The sequence below is a fragment of the Glandiceps talaboti genome, chromosome 14 (genome assembly GCF_964340395.1).
Source record: "Glandiceps talaboti chromosome 14, keGlaTala1.1, whole genome shotgun sequence".
NCBI classification, from domain to species: Eukaryota; Metazoa; Hemichordata; class Enteropneusta; family Spengelidae; genus Glandiceps; species Glandiceps talaboti.
The window spans coordinates 5157634-5179782 of record NC_135562.1 but is presented as its reverse complement, the minus strand read 5'-3'; the positions used below and the strand labels follow the sequence as shown (position 1 = coordinate 5179782).

The following is a 22149-nucleotide window of genomic DNA, read 5'->3' as shown; positions in this document are numbered from 1 at the left end:
AGATGATACCAAGCTATTCAAATCTGAATTTAATTGTAACTACATTGTAATAGCTAATGCTGAACCATACAAAGCTACGCAGTTTACAATTTGAATCTGAATCCGATGAGAGATGACACCTTCCTGTATGATTAGGAATCGGATTCCTATTCAACTACTAGGCTAATGTCAAATCTGATTCTAAATCTGATATGAGGTTATTCATTTTTACACTGTATTTAAAATTTTCAATCTATGTTTTGCTGAATTTGTCAAGATCTGTGTTTGATATGTTAAGATTTTGAAGAGAATATACATTTGATCTTTAAGGTACACATTCTCAATCTGAATCCACTCTTGGTGTTTTTTTACATGTGAATTTATTTAAAGCTTCTCAAGCTCATACAACTTGTCCCCTCCAAGATCTCTGTCTAGCTGCAACATTTTTTGAAACTATTTTGTTAGATTTAATGATTTACCAGTAGTTGTAATATTGTACACCCTGAACAGTAGTAGTGAGTCACCAGTGAGTTAAAATACACTGTATTATACCATGCACAAGAACCCAAGTTGAACAAAAAATATGGAATATATACTCTGGTCATTCTACATCACGACAATGCGCATCTATGTCACGACAATGCGTGTCTACGTTACTGGTTAAGCTGTGTTCAAAATATGAGTCAAAACCCTCAAAATTGCCATTACTTTCCCTAATTTTTCTTTGATATTTCTCTGGATCTGCTTTAATTATGTTATTCTCCAATATTTTTCTTCATTCAGCTAGAAAATACTTGTGACCTAAGGGTTGTCACTACTCGTCTAGCAACTCATAGTGATAAAGGCCCTTTAGGTCACTCCTATTTTCCTTGGCTGAATGAAGAAAAATATTGAGGAATAACATCTAATTACTCAGGTGTACACATAATATGGTTCAGCCAAGGAAAATACGAGTGACCTAGGGGGCCCTTGTCACTACTGGTCTAGCAAGTCGTAGTGACAAGGGCCCCTTAGGTCAGTGGTATTTTCCTTGGCTGAACAAAGAAAAATATTAAGGAATAACATCTAATTATTCAGCTATACAAATAATATGGTTCAATACATTTGTAAATACAATCAAATTGGTTTTTGGTCCAGCACCCTAAAATCAGCGATCACAATTTGAACCAGTTGCTGTACTACTTCTGGATGCAATCAATCCTCTAATTAATATGTACAATGTCTAATTATTTGTATTTTAACAATGTTTAATGAAATTATTGTTGTTTGAACGGAAAATATAATTCTCCAGCTACAGTTAGCATCCAATAGAAAATGTTCATTATTTATCATGTAACCTCAGTGTTGCTCCATGACAGCCTTTTGATACTAGAAACTACATGTATGTAGACCCACTGTATTTGAAATGTTTAATTTTAAAGGCCGTAGTTTCCATCTCAGGTTCTCTCATTAGTGTAATCTTATCAGTGGATCCATGAGGATTACATAGGATTATTCTTTTGCTCTGGGCAATTTTTTTCTTTAGCATTGTCAGCCAACTGTTTTTCATACCTAGTGTTTAATCTTTTTTTCAAAGTGGGCTTTTAAACTAAAGTTTAATTAAAAGTGGCCATATGGATGAGGATTGGGTATTTATTTTAGATTCTTAATTTATAAAACAATTTTATCATGGCTTCCTACTTGGAAACTCAATGTGAAACAACATTGACAAAGTCTGTGGTTTGCAACTCAATGCATTTGCAAAAGATTGAGAAATGTGTAAAATGGTTGTTATTTTACATACGATAACAAATGTTTTCCAGCTTTTTAACGGTAATGTTTCCCCCTCGGTAGCTTTGAAAATATGGTTTCCGGAAACTCTGTAGCTAGCATCTTCACCTCTAGATTTGTCGGATTTTCCATAGTGCTATTTCCAGAGCTATCACCTACTAACGTGAAAGTAATTGAAAATTTTCGTCAAACCACATAGGGACAGGAAACTTATATGTGAACATTTGCACTTTTATTCCCAATTATTTTCGTTGGCTATTATCTGCTAATTAATTCGCAAAGAGTGACATAAGGTGTAACTACTGTATATTATCTATCCGTTCTGTAAACATTCACAGTCTAGCTAACAGTATGAAGATTCCTACTTATAACACAAGGCAGATGCCGAATGTTTACAGAAAGAACTGGCGCGCGTGTGGCTGAGCAATGCAATCAATATTTATAGTACCTTTATTGAAAAGAAAAGTAGGAACGAAATTTTATCAATAGAAACAGTGCAAATGTTCCCATAATATTTCCTGTCGTCTGTTGTCAAACTATTTTTCATGTTGTCTTTGAAATGTGTAATATGAAAGATTGTATGATTGCAACATCGCCGTAAAACCACTGTATTGTCGAAACATCGTCGAAAAACCACTTTATAGTGGCAACATCGTTGTAAAATCACTTTCCTCTTTAAGGCAGTGCTCTCACATATGCTATGATTTTTTGTTCGTCAGAAGGTAAATATGTTAAACATGCTCTGCATCTTACGAGAATGATTAGATCCATTTTCTATTCAAAATAGTCTGGTTTAGAAACCCAGTAAATGCTTATAGGGAAATCAATGTTTAGTCAAACTCAGTGATAAACAAACTAAAAACTATGGTTACATACCATATACCCTCCACCAACATTGCAATATGCTAATACTGATAAGCGATCAATGAACGTTGCTGTAATTACACTCAATGTATATTATGGCGCCTGTGGTCGATAGATTTACTCAAGTGCCAACACATTCAACCTCAGTCAATGTCCCCAACTTTCGAGTCATTACCCCCAAATGAATTCCCACTCGTCTTGTGAGTGAGACATGGTTGAGTGATACAGCCTACCCATTGAGTCTGTAGAACACACACCCTGGGTTTGGGTCGGTCACAGAAAAATCCCCTGTTTCCTGTGGGATTCGAACTCGTGACCTCCTGACAGCTAATCCTGTGCGCTAACCACTACGCTACAGGGAAGTCGGTCCATACACAAGGGACCCAGGAACCATGTGACAAACAAAACAAAATAAAACAAACAAATAAATAAATAAATAAATAAATAAATAAACTCAAAAAATGACAAATGAACAAGCAAACGAACGACAAGTATAGGGACAAATAAAATAATTAAATAAACCAGCAAATAAACAGATACTCGAGGGGGTATACCTAGATACGTTTTTTGTACCCATCACTATACTTGTGGTTCGTTTGCTTGTTCCATTTGTCATTTATTTGATAGTTTATTTATTTGTTTGTTTGTTTGTTTGTTTTGTTTTGTTTTGTTTGTCACACGGTTCCTGGGTCCCCTGTGGTCCATAGTACTTTATTGTGAAATAAGATACATACAACCGAACATCCGGTGATTACTACTTTACTTTATTAACCAAGAATGGGTTTGTGATGAATTGAAACTTAGATGTTATTACATTTGAAAGTACACTTTCCAGCATATAGATTAGTGTCGATCAGAATTCATCTATAATATAGTAGATTCAATCCAAGAAATTACGCTGGAAACCTTGCCATAAAGGCCTGGTTTATCTGGATTGGTGCAACCATGGCGCGTACGATCACCAGTCACACCAATCAGGTACCATCTCTCATCATCTTCGTTCGGGTCCAGTTCATCCTGTATAGGTCTGTACCACATCATTGGACCACCGTCATCACCCTAAACACAGAATACAAAGAAAATAACGGTTTGATCACTTTAACCTCAGACCACTATATTGGGATCCGGGGAGGAACAGTGTGTGTGTGGAGGGGGGGTCACTTACTGTCACTTGGTGTGTGTGAGGGTGGGTCATTTTGGACCGTGAATCGCTCTTAACATGATGGACTCATTTTGGGGAAAAATGGCATAGTTTGTCGAGATAACACATGACATTGAGATATCGTAGGCCCGTTTGTTTGTTTGTTTATTTTTAATCGTATGTGTGTTTTTTTTCGGGAGGGGGCGGTGCTGCATTTCAAAACTGGTACTTAAAATATTCTACTAACTCTGGAACGAATATGGTAGATTACACAAGTGGGTGATATCGATGCCTTTGTTGAGTGGATATTATCAATATAGTGTGAACATTGAAAACCCCAAAATATATACACTGCAAGAGATCAGTGGAATACGAAGACATCAGACATGCTACTCTACTCTGAGTACCCTTACATTAGTTAAGGCCACTCTGTGAAATAAAAGCATTTTCCTAAACTCTAGATTCAGACGAGTCATATCATGACTATGCATAATTTCAGAGAAACACTCATTTAAATGTCTGCCTCAATCGCGGATACAACTGGTAACACTAAAGTAAAACATTTGCATGATTTGCCACACCCATTTGTAGCATCCATATCAAGTGTTATTTATACAACTTGCAACACTCAACTAAAACACATACATGATTTGCCACACTCATTTATAGCACCCATATCAAGTGTCATTTATACACCTTGCAACACTCAAGTAAAACACATCTATGATTTGCCACACTCATTAATTAAATCACCCATATCAAGTGTCATTTCTACAACTTGCAACACTCAAGTAAACCATTTGCATGATTTGCCACAGTCGTTTGTAGCGTCCATATCAAGAGTAAAGGTATATTATTTCAATTGCTTTAACAGTATGTGGTGTTTCTCAGTGTATCTGTAAACAATGTTAGCAGCACAAGGAAGTCAATAGACAACAACTAGAGTGTAAACATAGATTCCATAAAACATTGTCTCACAGACAAGTTTCTTACTTGTTTTACATTGTCTAGATCCCATTTAGAGCTAAATATTATCACGGGACGACTATCATTCACTGTGATCAGTCTGCTGTTTAGAAATTGACCAATTAGAAAGGTCATATAGCAGGCTTATAATCAAGCAATTAACATAGTATACCTTTACAGGTGATGTGAACACTATAAATGACTTTGACAAAAGGAGAGAGTGTTTTACTTCAGTTTTAAGGGTTGCACATATGCATTTGTGTTTAGTTAGCTGAAAGCTTCAATGCTTTTCACTGTTTTGGATCCCTCGGAATAGACGCCTAGTGTCGTTACTGATTTACCAGATGAAAGTTTTTGTATGAAAGTACAAAATATGTATGTGTAGCGATAGGAGGCCTACTCACAACGCATGCATCAACAGTGCCAGTTCCACCACATAATAAACTCTCTGTGACGGTACCATTATGACGACTAGGATCGTTGCAGTATTCATCACTCTCTAATGTCACATTAGCTTGGTTAAGAACTAAATTTTCTACTTCTGGTGCTGAAAACAAAACAAACAAAGAGGAATATTACGTCCTGCATGCATTCACACTTTGTTAGGGTATGATCACTTTCACCAATACACATAATGTGCCACAACAAGCTGACGTCATAATATTACCCTTAAAAGGGAACATCACCGGGGGAGGGACATTTTAGTAAACTTTGGATTCTGAAGGGTCATTTCATGATTAACAACACATAAATTTATGTAATCAATCACAGAATTCTGCCCAATAAAGTTAGTGTATATTTTGGAAGTTACATTTCCAAATATCTCAGGATGCTTCTTACCCGGGAAGGGGGGGGGGGGTGCTCCCGCCTTTTGGGTATACGTATTTGTACCGCCCTTCAGGGTGGGGTTTCGCCCTTTAGTCTAAAATGGCTAATGTGTTTTTAGAGATAAGGAGTCTAAAAAAATTGGGTCCACTTTACCCAATTTTCGATTTTGTTTGGTCTGAAATGGGGTCCTGGAAGGAACCACATAATAAGTTCTCGACGAGTTCGGTCGAAATCCCGAGTCATCACGTTATATCAATGCTCCTGCAATACCATTAGCTATCGATGTCTGGGGTATTAAAGAACGGACACTATACGATGGAGATATCGATGATCGTAGTAATCGTAGCGCGTATAGTAAACCAGACTACGGTGTATGCTACAATATAGTATGTCAACAGTCGCCTTCACTTTTTTTCAATAATTTATCTTAAGTACTATAATTTTTGTCGATGAAATAGAATGAAAACATGGCGTGCGTTGTACGTTCGATGAAGTCGGATTATATATGTATGAAAATTATGTGTTCAATACTCAGTGAGGAGTGCTTTCCCTGAATGTGCACTGTACATTCTGTACATTATTATATCGCATGCGATGTTATAGGTTATGTACGTATGTGCACTCAACTGGTAATAAATAAAAATATTTCAGATGTTTTTTTTTTCATGAATATGGCAAAATATAACAAGCTACAATAGTCAACTTTTGTGACCCTCGCTTCCTACCCCAAAACGAATTGTGAACAGCGCCCATATTTTCCAAACCGTGAAATCTTTTGTCTCTCCGACGATAACCTGACTGTTTCATATTGATTTACTTATCCGGGTGCGCTTTTTTACCTGTATCTCCCCATCCTGCAACCACTGTTTCGGTGTCCCCGGGAAAGATATCATTATCATTAGGTAAACAGATGTCTAATGTCGCCGGATTGTTGCGGAAAACAATTTGGCCTCTGATTTCCAGTAGAGCAAAGTTCCACTCGTCTTTTAGTGGAGAATAATTTGGGTGGATGTATATTTCATTGACATCATGGCTCTTTTCATATGGGTCCTCAATCATAATGTTGTGCTCGCCAGAAACGATGTCAAAAACCAATGGGTTATTGTGATATCTAAAAAAGGTACAAATTATGTATTATATAAAACAAAATGAGTTTATAGACTATATCCACGTCTTGTTCAATATTTCTCTCTTCCCCTTCCCGTGCATGTTTGTTTGTTTGATTGTTTGTTTGTCTGTTTGTTTGTTTGTTTGTTTGTTTGTTTGTTTGTTTGTTTGTTTGTTTGTTTGTTTGTTTGTTTGTTTGTTTGTTTGTGTGCTTTCCTGTCTCTATCAAGCTCTAGTTGTCTGTCATAATGTTGTGCTCGCCGGAAATGACATCAAAAACCAATGGGTTATTCTGATATCTAAAAAAAGTTACAAGATTATGTATTATATAAAACAAAATTTTTCAAAAAATGTCAAATGAGTTTATATATTATATCCACGTCTCATTCACTATTTCTCGCTTCCCCCTCCCTTGTCTGTCTGTCTGTCTGTCTGTTTGTTTGTTTGTTTTGTTTGTTTGTTTGTTTGTTTGTTTGTTTGTTTGTTTGTGTCGCGTCTCTCTGTGTCTGTCTGGCTCTTTCTGTATGTGTATGTGTATGTGTGTATGTAAAACTATATATGTATGTATATGTATGTATGTATGTATGTATGTATGTATGTATGTACACTGTTCTGTTCCATAACATTCAGATATATTCAGGTGTTTACCTAATCTTGCCGATAAATACCTCGAAGGATTTTAATTCGAAACGTCGGATCTTACATCAATTTATACGGACTAACTTACAAGTTCCATATGCATTTCTATGTATATATGTATGTATGTATGTATGTATGTGTGTATGTCTCTGCCTGTGTCAATCTGCCTCTGTGTCTGTCTGTCTGTATGTCTGTCTCACTGTCTCTATCTGTCTCTGACTCTCTCTCTCTCTCTGTCTCTGTCTGTCTGTCTGTCTGTCACATGTCTGTCTGTCTGTCCGTCTCTCTCTCTCTCTCTCTCTCTCTCTCTCTCTCTCTCTCTCTCTCTCTCTCTCTCTCTCTCTCTCTCTCTCTCTCTCTCTCTCTCATGTACGTAATATAATACTTACGTAAAAACACAGCTTGCAGAGGTAAGAATCCAATGTCGGTTCAAGATGGTGCCAGTACATTTGTATTCAAACGATCTCTCGATTGATACCTACGGTATTGACAGTAAGATGAAAGAGAGGACTTCAAGAAAATATAAAATAAGCGCAAAAGTAAGAAGTTAATCATTCCCAATAATTACAATCCTGACGTATCGAATTCATATTTTTTTACAGAGGATGATTAGATATTACTCCCAATGTCATTTTTCGTTCAGCCAAGGAAAATACGAGTGATATAAAAATCTAACAAAAATCATCATGCTTTAAGCACTAATTTGCATATCACTCATGGATCTTCAAGTAATTGAGACAGACAGACAGACAGACAGACAGACAGACAGACAGACACCGCACCATGCCTACAGCACTACTGAACTCCTAAATTTCAGTTGTGCTAAGAACCACATTTCTGGTAAGTCTGTCACCATAGTAATGCATGTGAGTGTGAATGAATGAATGAATGTGTGTGTGTGTGTGTGTGTGTGTGTGTGTGTGTGTGTGTGTGTGTGTGTGCATGGCTGTGCATGGGTGGGTTATTGGATAGATGGATGGATAGATGGCTGGATGGAGGTAGTCAAGCAGGTAGGTGAGTAGGTACATTTGTGTCCTAAGTGCTTGTGCGTTGTCGTCGTCGTCGTCGTCGTCGTCGTTGTTGTTGTTGTTGTTGTTGTTGTTGTTGTTGTTGTTGTTTTTGTTGACGATGATGCTGCTGCTATTGTTGCTTTAGTTTGATTGTTCTTACCACCCATGGCCAACTGCCTTCAACAGCTTCGTATCCTCCAATGATATTTGCACTAGGAGATCCCTGTGAGTTTGGAATCAGTACAGGTTCAATCTCCTGTCTGCCACAGGCGAAAGAGTTCTCTACAAAGATAAATAGGATGTGTTGTAACATTGTCAAGAACAGCTGGCCACCGTGCAATGGTCTGATACACACAAAAATCCTTTCACAATATATGGATATGCTATGGCCCAAAGTCGTGCGCCTATGCTTTTTTAACTAAATATGCTCCAGACTAAATTAGGCGAATCTTGAGATAGTTATTGAAAATTCAATTTAAAATTCATTAAATGAAAAATCCCGGCATTCGCCTACAAACTTGTTGCCTACCAGACTTGAAGGACCAGCTACTACACTATTTTCGCTTTCCTAACTAAAATTTTGATTTTTTGAATTTTCGCTTACGAGTCCTTCCAAGTCTAACCTGATTCTTCAGTTACACTAGTAACAAATGGCATTCCGACATAGAACGTGATTGGTTGAATACATAATTAGACATATTTAAATCACACAATCAGCATATGTGAGTGTGAGTCGTCGACCCACATACATCACATTCAATTCAAATTTATGCTAATGTTTAATGAGAAGACTTGGAAGGACGAGCGAAATTCAAACCAATCAAACTGTCAGTTAGGATAGCGGAAATAGTGTTAGTAGCATTGGTCCTTCAAGTCCTCAGATAGGCTAACTACAAACCCGTGCGTACACAACTTGAAATTGCATAAAACAACATACACTATTTGTTGTTGTTGTTTTTGTTGTTGTTGTTGTCCTTGTTCTTGTTCTTGATCTTGTTCTTGTTATTGTTGAAAACTTGAAGTAAATCGTAGTACATTTATTGTGAGTTGTGTATTTTAGCTGTTTAACGTTCGGCCTTCGTAAGTCCACCTGGTAAAAACCTTAACCCTATTTGCATAAACTATACATAGTAGTCAATCTATGTTTTCAGAAAATGGTGCTACCTAGTACCTGTAGGCATTTCGGGATAGAAGCTGGAAGGCACCTTTCTCAGGGTAATCTGATGGTGCTGAATCCCCCCAAAATGACTTAAAAGTGACATTTTGAGTTTCAGATGATTTTTCCCATCAAAAGTTGCAGAACTTTTGCATAAAATTGTATTATATGCGATATGTGAGACTTAGATTTTTATACTTTAATTATGAAGCAATTGAAAAGTATTTCATGTTACAATTCGTTTCTGTTCTTTTCATATATGTGGATAGCGGGGGGGGGGTGTATTTTGCTGCACTAGGATCTTGGAAACCACAAAACTTAAAAGACAAATGGGGTCTTTTGATTTATGGTTTCTGTAATTTTGTAATAATAGTAGTATAAAATGTAGTAATAATAAAGTTTCAATAAGTAATATATTCTTATTTTATAAGGCATACCAAAGGATCTATCATTACTGATATCTGGTTCCAAGGATAGGGTTGAATATTACCATCATACGTTGTTGCTTAGCAGCATTCCTCTCCGCTTGACATATCTGACGAATATTCAGCGCTGTCTGAAAATTCGTTATAAAGTTGACCACTTGACTCATTTATACCTGATTAACCCTCAGAGTTTCTAAGGGTAATCCTAATAAAATCTGTTCTATTGATATGCAAATGAGAAGTACTCCCCTCCCCCCACCGGAACTCTGAAGAACGGCCTGGAGTGATTCTTTTTTCACTCACTGTCTAAAGTCAGGGTTTTTCAACCTTCATAAAACTGGTTTTCCTTTATTACTAGTTTTATGGCAAAATAAAATATAACAAGTTCAACAAGGGACCCCGTTTCAGGCACATCACCCCAGTTTCATGTACACTTCTGACAGAGTTCATTGTATGCCACCATACTTACTGGGACAACCAAGTTCATCTTCACCCAAGGAACAGTGTTGTACTCCATCGCAACGTTCTTCGATCGGAATACAATATCCGTTTTCATCATCTCCACATCGATAACCAACCTCTGACTCACATTCGACTAGATGAAGAAGCCAGAGTATTTAATTTTTTAGACTTTTCGTTGTTTGTTCTTGGAATTGCTCCCAGCGATTTGTTTTTGATACTGGCGCAATCACACAATTCTACAGAATCGAAAGTCCATTCAGGTTTGGGATTACTTGACATTGCTATGTTGCACGCTCGCTATCACGTTGTTGCGAAACTGTTAAGGCTTTCCCAATCAATCCATGATAGCTGTATTATAAGTTACAAGGTACACTTACACACATACTTTATTTGATTTAGACATTATTTTGAATATCAGAACAGACGTTGTGTTCGTTGTCTGAGATAACTGTTTTTGGTATTGGAAATGTGTGTGTGTGTGTGTGTGTGTGTGTGTGTATGTGTGTGTGTGTGTGTGTGTATGTGTGTATGTATGTATGTATGTATGTATGTAGCTTTGTATATATGTATGTTTGGATGTCTGTATGTATGTATGTATGTATGTATGTATGTATGTATGTATGTATGTATGTATGTATGTACGTACGTACGTACGTACGTACGTACGTACGTATATATGTATGTATGTATGTATGTATGTATGTATGTATGTACGTACGTACGTACGTACGTATGTTAGTGTGTCTGTGTGCACGTGCGTGTCTTGTGTCAGTGTTTGTCTGATGATTAGTCAAGCTTTCAAACTTACTAGGCTGCTCACGTGCACGCCAAGTGGCCGAAAACCCTGGGTACTGTACACTGCTATCGGTAATAAACTCAACATGCATAACGGTTGCTGATGATATTGTAGGGTTGGGGATAGAATGACCACACATTACTCTGAGAATGGGGTCCTCACTGGTGTATCCATCGTAAGCAATAACACTATCGTGCACACAATTGACAGCCTTTTCGACTGCAAAATATTCAAAATTCAACTCGATGGCCTACGAACAGAGAGACAAACAGACAGGCATGCAGGCAGACAGGCAGACAGGCAGACAGACAGACAGACAGACAGACAGAAATAATACATAAGAACAGACAGAAAGAAAAACAAGGAGAGAAAATTAATGGTATTTTCAAAGTTCATGGCAAACACGTTAAGTATATGGCAAAGTCCTTGTTATAAGTTTTCGGGTGTGTTTAAAAGACAGTGAATTCTTTTCAATATTGCTTGGCTATGGAGAATTTCATGCAACAATTTACCCTATAGCAAGGCAGTTGTGCTGTTGTTTCAGATATACCCTCTTTTGACACTTTTTACTTTAGAATAAATTGTTGCATTAACCCCACAGCGGTGGAAGTCAAAGGAGTCTGGGTAGCCCAGTCTATTTTGCCTAGAAGATTGCGTGTCTCCAACTCCAAAAAACAAAGCATTTATGACAAAGAATGCACCCTGATCAATGTTTACAGTTTGATAAATTTAGTAATGAATTCCACATATCTATCTCATTTGTTGGGTATATCGTTTGCTGCCATACTTCCTAGCCCTAGTAGCCAAAGTTTAACTTTTCCTGCAAACTGTTAATTACACATTGATAATGTGTGCCTAATAACCTGATTGGTCCTAGTTTGCAGTGTCTACAACTAGTCAGTCTATCATTATGCAAATGAAGTCATTATGGAAATGTACACAACTAGTCAGACTATCATTATTCAAATGAAGTCATTATGTAAATGTACATAACTAGTCAGACTATCATTATTCAAATGAAGTCATTATGTAAATGTACACAACTCGTCAGACTATCATTATTCAAATTAAGTCATTATGTAACTGTACATGCATTACTGAGATGATCACAGGAGTCAACATTAAACAATTAGTCTGATCAGTGTAGTGGCATGTGATGCAACAATGGTAGTCGAGCCTTCTGTTTTCTAAGATAGAGGCAAACTAAATCTATTGTCCTTCAATGTGATAGATTACACAAGTGGATGATAGCAGTTCCTCTGTTGTGCTATTCTAATCACCCTGTGATCAAGATAGTGTAAACACTGAAAGTCCCAAAACACTACACTGCAAATTTAGGGAACTTGAACTCCCCATTGAGATTTTAATTAAATGAACGTCCATTCAATAGCTTATCACAGCACAGGGCTTGAATTTGGCCATATTTGTTTATAAATAGTTGTTTTTGTTTATTGTTTGCGTTCTTTCTATTTTTATACAAAATTAGTTTTTGGGTTGGTTACTTATTTTTGCATTTTCCCCTACAAGGTGCCATGTAACAAAGTGATGATTTGAAAATCTGATGTGTTTTTTTCTGAATCAATTTTAAATTGTTCTTTTGTTGGTTTTGATAAACCACCTTCACAAAACTACGACTGACTACCTTAATAACTATTTCGTCCAGGCTAAATATAGCAGGCAATTGGGGTCATGGTATCTTGTCATTAAAGTGCAGAATAAGCTGTTTTTTATTGGTTTCTGCATGTTGGGTCAAAAGAAAGTGCTGTTAGGAGTTATTGTTTTCACGAATATTTAACATTCAACAAGCTTGCACTATGACGCTACATTAGTGGTGACATTACCTGTCCCAAATCCACTGACGTCTGAAGTACCCACTCACAAAATGCATTGGCATCATAGTTGACATTATTATCTGGGTCGAAGTTCATCGATGTAAAGTCTCCACCGTCTTCAAACTGGTATAATTCATTGCCACACCCGGAGTCTGAAATATTAAGTACAGAAACGAATACATCAATCGCCCTTAAGTGAGTGGTTGGGTGGGTGGGTGTTAAGACTGATATGTTCTGATATTACGGTACAATGGTGGCAGCGGTGGATATGGAAGCAGTGAGATTTGACAGTGGTGGCAGCACTGGGATGCCAAATTAATAAAATAATGCAAAGTTAGATAAACATTAAATCTAAGTAAAATGTGACCGTCCCCTAATTCTATTTCTAAAATGTTACCCTCCCCTGAGAACGGATTTGTAAAAATCAAACCCCAACTCCAACACCCGTGCATTCCCCGCCCTGTAATTACTGAAGACTCCATAACCAACCAATATAACATGACACCCCTATTTGGTTATTGTGACATTGATTTTCATATAACCTAACTAACCAATTACTGTTAACCTAGATATTTTCACTACTAGAAATGTTTGCAATTTTACCGTCTTCAGACAGTTCTCAAACACTAATTTTTACTAATTACAAAACTGGTATATTGTGTTCATATACAAGAAGGCATGTTAGTCACCATTTATTTCTGTGGTTTTGTTCCCCAGCGAAATAAACGAAAAAAAGTCTTTAGCGAACATTTTCAGGTTTACACTACTTCTATATCCCCAATAGGGAACTTGCAAACACACCTTGTTGAATGTTGCATAATGGGAAATGTGATAATAAATACAAATAAAATGGTACTGTAAACAATAATTTTACATTGTTTGCAACCACGAATGGCCAAGTCATAGTGTACCCTGACTATTGTAGGAGGTTTTTTTTATCGGTGGCCCCAGATTAGGTATTACGATAACCACAAATAATGCCATAGTCCTTTGCGTCTGAGCATGCTCAGTCTGGATTGCAAGTTCCTTAATATTCTGTTATCATTAATTTGCAACTGCATGATAACTTTGAAATAGACAGATGGCTGTGGATGTTAATATTAAAACTTCAAACAAACATGTTTACTTAAATATATGCTAAGTAAAAACAAAGTTATAGAGAGCATTAATTCGATTTGTTACTTAACGAAATGGAGAGATATGAGTATTTACAGGGCATTTCAGAAGTTTTGAAATACCATATGGAATTACCGATAACACCAGAGAATCAAACTGAAAAAGAAAATTCCCCCAATTACAATTCTAAATATTCAAAGTGTATTGATGAAAACCGTAATGCCAATCAAAATCTTGTGAAAGTCCTGAGAGCCTAGTTAAAATCAAATGGAGAAAATTTTTTGTTGTAAACAGAAACAAATGAAACAGTAAATTGGATTTTTTAAAGTACGGGGAGGAGGGGTGTCTTTACATTTTAGCCATGTCTACTATTAAAGCCAAATGTCTGAAATGTTCTATAGATTATCAATTACAGTGGATTTCAAAATACCGTTGATACAACCACACAGATGTCAATAAGAAACTGCACACGCTACACTTTAATAGCAAGATGTCAATTATTGCTAAAAAAAACAAACATTTAAATGAACGTACTGAAACAAGAGGCACACAGGCTGGCGCCAATGTAATATATACTGACGTCTGCATGGTGGCACTTCAGTTCATTGCATTTTAGACACATTGTTGCAAGAAACTTTATTCATTCAATCTTGCTATGGCATGTTTAGTTTCTTATTAGCTTCTGCATGGTTGTATCAAATAGAGAAGCTTATGGTATTTTGTAATTAAAGCATCAAAATTAAATTTACCTCCTGGTTCAACTTGGCCCAAGGCCGCTGTGACAACAGCGAGGATGATGACAAAGACACGCATAGTTCCCTCCTTACTCTGTCTTCTACGCTAGAATGAGTGTCGATAAACTGAATACAGACATACAATGCTATAAATATGGGAATAAAAGTCGGGTGGGCATCTGGTAACATCAGATAGTTATTCATTTGACCTTGTTCAAATTTGCTGAATGCGTGACTTATATTTTAAGTCACAATGCTGCTCAGCTGTATATCGAAACTCTAATGAACATCTCACGTTTCGGTAATTTACTTATTTTCTAATGTAATTTCTGATAAAATCATCGTAATAGACCAGACCAGAAATTATCAAATTGCACTTCTGAGCACTGTCCCATATCATGCAATAGTGGATTAGCTAGCTTTTCCTTCATTGAGATGTTAACTAAAAACGCTGAGTGGGGTTTCATTCTGATGAATTCCAAATAAACTGGGTTACATAAGTACATCCAGAAATTATCAAACTAAAAGTCATGAATATTGAGTACCCTAAGTGCTTATTACCTTTAGATAAATAGTCATGAATATTCAATGTGCATCTAATGAAACATTCTGATATAAATCAATATAACATGTCATTTGATGCCAAGTTGAGATAATAGTGTCACTGTGGAAGGTCAACAGGTGATATCTACTTCTGATGGACAGAGTCACTTTGTGATATTGGAACAAAATATAAGAGTGATTAGCTACCCCTGTCAACTGTCCAGATGGTGGTAAATGGCATTGGCTACCCAACCTTGTGAACTGTCCAAATGGTGGTAGATGGCATTGGTACATCATGATATGTGTTCTCCAAGTGACAATTGATTTTTTTTCAAATTTGGCCATCATCTTAGTATTATTCGGTGCCCAATTTATTGTGATGTAAGTCTTCTTATAAATTGACAATCATATGAGTGTTTGTAATTTGTTTCCTTGTGACGAGTGTAATGTGATTAATAGGGCTCTTAAAGCTGACTATATTATGTCTTGTTGTGTGTGTCTTGCTGAATTACGGTGCTACAAAAATGCATAAATATGATGCTAATACTGATAAGCGATCAATGAACGTTGCTGTAATTACACTCAATGTATATTATGGCGCCTGTGGTCGATAGATTTACTCAAGTGCCAACACATTCAATCCAACACATCCAACCTCAATCAATATTTACACTCTATTGATTCCAGGGTGATTATATCCACATATATAATTTATAATCAAGGCTTCATTTTGTGTGTGAGAGAGAGAGAGAGAGAGAGAGAGAGAGAGAGAGAGAGAGAGAGAGAGAGAGAGAGAGAGAGAGAGAGAGAGAGAGAGAGAGAGAGAGAGAGAGAGAGAGAGATTCGCACCCGTCTTGTGAGTGAGACATGGCTGAGTGATACAGCCTACGCATCGAGTCTTTAGAACCCTCACCCTGTTTTTCCAGTGGAATTCGAACCCAAGACCTCCCGATTGCTAATCCTGTGTGCTAACCACTACGCTATAGGGAGCCGGTCCGTAGTAGTACTTCATTGTGAAATAAGATATAAAACCGAACATGCGTTGATTACTACTGTACTTTATTAACCAAGAGTGAGTTGTGATGAATTGAAACTTGTCTAGATGTTATTACATTTGAAAGTACACTTTCCAGCAAATAGATTAGTGTCGATCAGAATTCATCTAGCCTAATAATAAAGTAAGTTCAATCCAAGGAATTACGCTGGAAACCTTGCCATAAAGGCCTGGTTTATCTGGATTGACGCAACCATGGCGCGTACGATCACCAGTCACACCAATCAGGTACCATCTCTCATCATCAGGGTTCGGGTCCTGTTCATCCTGTATAGGTCTGTACCACATCATTGGACCACCGTCATCACCCTAAACACAGAATACAAAGAAAATAACGGTTTGATCACTTTAACCTCACTTTGACCACTATATTGGGATCCGGGGAGGAACAGTGTGTGTGTGTGGGGGGGGGTCACTTACTGTCACTTGATGTGTGTGATGGGTCATTTTGGACAGTCGCTCTTCACACGATGGACTCATTTTGGGAAAAGATGGCATAGTTTGTCGAGATAACACATGACATTGAGATATCGTAGGTCCGTTTGTTTGTTTGTTTTTAATTGTATGTTTGTTTTTTGGGTGGGGGGGGGGCGGTGCTGCATTTCAAAACTGGTACTTAAATTATTCTACTAACTCTGGAACGTATATGGTAGATTACACAAGTGGGTGATATCGATGCCTTTGTTGAGTGGATATATAGTGTGAACATTGAAAACCCCCAAAATGTATACACTACAAGAGATCAGTGGAATACGAAGTCATCAGACACGCTACTCTACTCTGAGTACCATTATATTAGTTAACGCCACTCCGTGAAATAAAAGCATTTTCCTAAACAGTCATATCATGACTGTGCATAATTTCAGAGAAACACTCACTTAAATGTCTGCCTCAATTGCGAATACAACTGGTAACACTGAGGTAAAACATTTGCATGATTTGCCACACTCATTTGTAGCATCCATACCAAGTGTCATTTATACAACTTGCAACACCCAAGTAAAACACATCTATGATTTGCCACACTCATTAATTAAATCACCCATATCAAGTGTCATTTCTACAACATTTGCATGATTTGCCACACTCATTTGTAGCATCCATATTAAGTGTAAAGGTATATTATTTCTATTCCTTTAACAGTATGTGGTGTTTCTCAGTGTATCTGTAAACAATGTTAGCAGTGCAAGGAAGTCAATAAACAACAGCTAGAGTGTTACCATAGATGCCATAAAACATTGTCTCACAGACAAGTTTCTTACTTGTTTTGCATTGTCTAGATCCCATTTAGAGCTAAATATTATCATGGGACGACTATCATTCACTGTGATCAGTCTGCTGTTTAGAAATTGACCAATTAGAAAGGTCATATAGCAGGCTTATAATCAAGCAATTAACATAGTATACCTTTACAGGTGATGTGAACACTATAAATGACTTTGACAAATGGAGAAAGTGTTTTACTTCAGTTTTAAGGGTTGTATATATGCATTTGTGTTTAGTTAGCTGAAAGCTTCAATGCTTTCCACTGTTTTTGGATCCCTCGGAATAGACGCCTAGTGTCGTTACTGATTTACCAGATGAAAGTTTTTGTATGAAAGTACAAAATATGTATGTGTAGCGATAGGAGGCCTACTCACAACGCATGCATCAACAGTGTCAGTTCCACCACATAATAAACTCTCTGTGACGTCACCATTATGACGACTAGGATCGTTGCAGTATTCATCACTCTCTAGTGTCACATTAGCTTGGTTAAGAACTAAATTTTCTACTTCCGGTGCTGAAAACAAAACAAAGAGGAATATTACGTCCTGCATGCATTCACACTTTGTTAGGGTATGATCACTTTCACCAATGCACATAATGTGCCACAACAAGCTGACGTCATAAGATTACCCTTAAAAAAGGGAACATACCCCGGGGGGATGACATTTTAGTAAACTTTGGGGTCATTTCATGATTAACAACACTTGATATAAATTTATGTAATCAATCACAGCATTCTGCCCAATAAAGTTAGTGTATATTGGGGCAGTTACGTAATGTCCAAATATGGTATATCTCAGGATGTTACTTACGGGGGAGGGGTACTCCCGCCTATTGGGTATACGTATATCTGCGCCCTTTGGGGTGTGATTTTTCACCCTTTGGTCTAAAATGGGTACGTATTTTTTAGAGATAAGGAGTCTAAAAAATTGGGTCCACTTTATACAATTATCGATTTTGTTTGTTTGGGGTCCCGGAAGGAACCACATAAGAGCTCGACTGGTTCGGTCGAAATCACACGTCACCACGTTATATCAACACTCCTGCAATACCATTAGCTATCGATGTCAGGGGTAAGAACGGAAACTATACGATGGAGATGGTCGTAGTAAGGGACCGGTAAGTTTCTTCGGCCCGGGGGGGATGGATTTGTAGGGGGGGGGTCACCCTGTTTTTGAAATTGGCAGTAGGAGGGTCATGCTGTTTAAAAATTGTGGATGGGGGGGGGGTCATTGTGTTTTGGATTGTGATGGAAGAAAAAAATCATTTTCTACAATGGCATACTAGTATAGCCTTATCTGAAATGCGGTACATGTAAATATTTGTTCTTGTCTCTGTTTCTTATATGAATTCTGTAATATTACTTATTAGTTCAAACATAACTATACATAAATTATACATATACATATATTACCTAGCTACCACACTAGTTACAGAACATGTCGTGTAAATGTTTGGCTGTTTCACAATCAGTGCTTCACGAATATTGCACTTTGGGACAAAAGTGAACTTGAAGGTTTCGTAATGGTAATCTTCATAGATAGTTTATAAAAGAAGTTAATCTAAATTGTTCTACTCATCAGTATGACTTGTCAGAAGAGATTAATACACTTTCTATTTTGGACACTACATGTTATTGTCACTACAAATCACCACATCTCATCAGATTGCAGTTTCTATTATACAGTTGGTATGACCACCTAATGTTCTCTAATAACATACCGGTGGCTTTACTATACATGCAATATTAATGCCCCTATACAAATGTTACGGGGCCATTTTTATGTGACATGGGAAACTTATTTCAAACTTACATTTACGTTAGCTTTACGAAGCTTGGAAACATTACCTCAAAGGCTATGAATAACCTAAACATTGCCTTAATAGAAGCAAAAAACTGCAGATCTGCCAGGGGAAAACCCCAAGGACTCCCTCACCATCAGAAGTCACTCATGCATTCAACCAACAATAAGATACACCAACAACATTTTTACTGTCATAAAGGTATTAAACGTTTCTCAAATACTTTCACCCTATTCTAATTTGAGATGATATTGTCTTTTACATGTAAAGATGTGAAATGTTTGCCAAGATAGTCTAAAATTGCCTTAAAATCCAAATCTCCCCTACCAATGATACTACTATTAGATGTGCTGACCTTTACTATAATGATGCCACTTAACTTTTTAAGAACATATTTCAACCCTATGTAAGTTATAAAGAATAGTTTCTGATATTTGATGGTGCTGTCTTGTAAAGCATGGATAAGTTATTGCTTGAAAGGGTCTGAATAGCCTAAATATCGGCTTTAAGAGTAAAAATCCTCCAGGGCTTCTAGAGGGAGACCCCCTCGGACCCCCCCCCCTCATGAGGTGGACATATCCCAGTATCAAGCTCTTCCCCTACCTCTTACTGTCAAGGTGCTATCAAAGTATATTTCAAAAATATTTCAACCCTGTGTAGTTGCTTTTTACATATTGGTGCTGTCTTGTAAAGCTTGAACATTATTGTCTGAAAGTGTCTGAATAGTCTCAAAATTTACTTTTCAAAGTAAAAAAACTCCTGGGCTTCTAGGGGGAGACCCCCTAGGACCCCCGTAAGAGATGTACATATTCCCCACTCAAGATTTCCCCCTACCTTTCAATTTCAAGATGCTATTAAACTCCTTTTGGATTATATTTACCCTGTGTAGTCAATAATTATAATTATGATAGTGCTATCCTGGGATCTTATAAAGTATTTGCAAGACAGTCAAGCAGTCCACACTAAATCAAAAATACCTGTCATGCGAATATCATATATGGGGGGGTCATCATATTTTAGTATTAAGTGATAAGGGGTCAGCCTGTTTTAGTATTACAGATGGGGGGGGGGTCAGTGACCATTTGTTGGCCAGATTTAAGAATCAACCCCCCCCCCCGGCTGGAGAAACTGACCTGTCCCTAATCGTAGCGCGTATTGTAAACTAGACTACCGTGTATGCTACAATATAGTCTGGACACAGTCGCTTTAACTTTTATTTAGTAATTTATCTTAAATACTATAATTTTTGTCGATGAAATAGAATTAAAACATGGCGTGCATTGTGAGTTCGATAAAGTCGGATTATATATGTATGAAAATTATGTGTTCGATACTCAGTGAGTTGTGCTTTCCCTATAGAATGTGCACTGTACATTCTGTACATTATTATATCGCATGCGATGTTATAGGGTATGTACGTATGTGCACACAACTGGTAACAAATATAAAAATATTTCAGACGTTTTTTTTCAGGAATTTGGCAAAACATAACTAGCTACAATAGTCAACTTTTGTGACCCGCGCTTCCTACCCCAAAACGAACTGTGAATAGCACCCATATTTTCCAAACCGTGAAATCTTTTGTCTCTCGATAACCTGACTGCGGCATATTGATTTACTCATCCCGGTGTGCTTTTTTACCTGTATCTCCCCATCCTGCAACCCATGTTTCGGTGCCCCCGGGAAAGATATCATTAACATTAGGTAAACAGATGTCCAATGTCACCGGATCATTGAAAACAATTTGGCCTCTGATTTCCAGTAGAGCAAAGTTCCACTCTTCTTTTAGTGGAGAATAATTTGGGTGGATGTATATATCATTGACATCATGGCTCTTTTCATATGGGTCCTCAATCATAATGTTGTGCTCGCCAGAAACGATGTCAAAAACCAATGGGTTATTCTGATATCTAAAAAAGGTACAAATTATGTATTATATAAAACAAATTTTCAAAAAATGTAAAATGAGTTTATATACTATATCAACGTCTCGTTCACTATTTCTCTTTTCCCGTTCCCGTGCATGTTTGTTTGTTTGATTGTTTGTTTGTTTGTTTGTTTGTTTGTTTGTTTGTTTGTGTGCTTTCATGTCTCTATCAAGCTCTAGTTGTCTGTCTGTCTAGTCTGCCTGTGTCTCTCTGTGAACCGAATCTTATCAGTTCAGTAACAGTCAGGGGCCATGTTGTTGTTATGATTGTCTGTGTCTAATCGTTCTTCCTGGTCACACACAGTCAGGGGCCATGTTTTTGTTATGATTGTCTGCATCTAATCACTCTTCCCAGGATGGCAATATTTTGATCTCATACACAGAAAATACACTCCCACCAAATATATTAGATAAATTTGCTACTCAGCAATTACACCAGTCTTCATGCTTTTCCCTGATTGGTCAATAGCCTCATTTGTAACTGTCAGTCGACATTTAACACCCACACCGAAGTACAAGTATGTATGTATGTATGTATGTATGTATGTATGTATGTATGTATGTATGTATGTATGTATGTATGTATGTATGTATGTATACAAGTAATAAATGCCGTCCGGGTAAATACACGCCGACGTAGGAGGCGTGTATTGCCCGGATGGCATTTATCTTGTACCCCGGCTAATAATTTAATGGTGTCATATTCTTTCCAGGAAGAACTTCATACA

General features: G+C 37.2%; 1 protein-coding gene across 1 annotated transcript in view; it reads right to left on the bottom strand.

Annotated features, from left to right (window-relative positions):
* Nucleotides 1–3477: 3477 nt before the first annotated feature.
* LOC144445861 (ovochymase-2-like) overlaps nucleotides 3478–22149 on the bottom strand; it is a 30279-nt gene continuing 11607 nt past the window's right edge. The window contains exons 6-17 of the mRNA XM_078135502.1: nucleotides 21136–21404; nucleotides 18063–18205; nucleotides 16570–16731; nucleotides 14841–14931; nucleotides 12985–13127; nucleotides 11156–11393; nucleotides 10355–10480; nucleotides 8465–8586; nucleotides 7684–7772; nucleotides 6388–6659; nucleotides 5125–5267; nucleotides 3478–3672 (exon numbers count right to left, since the gene is read on the bottom strand). Of these exons, the coding sequence (XP_077991628.1) occupies nucleotides 3478–3672; nucleotides 5125–5267; nucleotides 6388–6659; nucleotides 7684–7772; nucleotides 8465–8586; nucleotides 10355–10480; nucleotides 11156–11393; nucleotides 12985–13127; nucleotides 14841–14931; nucleotides 16570–16731; nucleotides 18063–18205; nucleotides 21136–21404 (1993 nt within the window). The remainder of the gene's footprint in view (nucleotides 3673–5124; nucleotides 5268–6387; nucleotides 6660–7683; nucleotides 7773–8464; nucleotides 8587–10354; nucleotides 10481–11155; nucleotides 11394–12984; nucleotides 13128–14840; nucleotides 14932–16569; nucleotides 16732–18062; nucleotides 18206–21135; nucleotides 21405–22149) is intronic.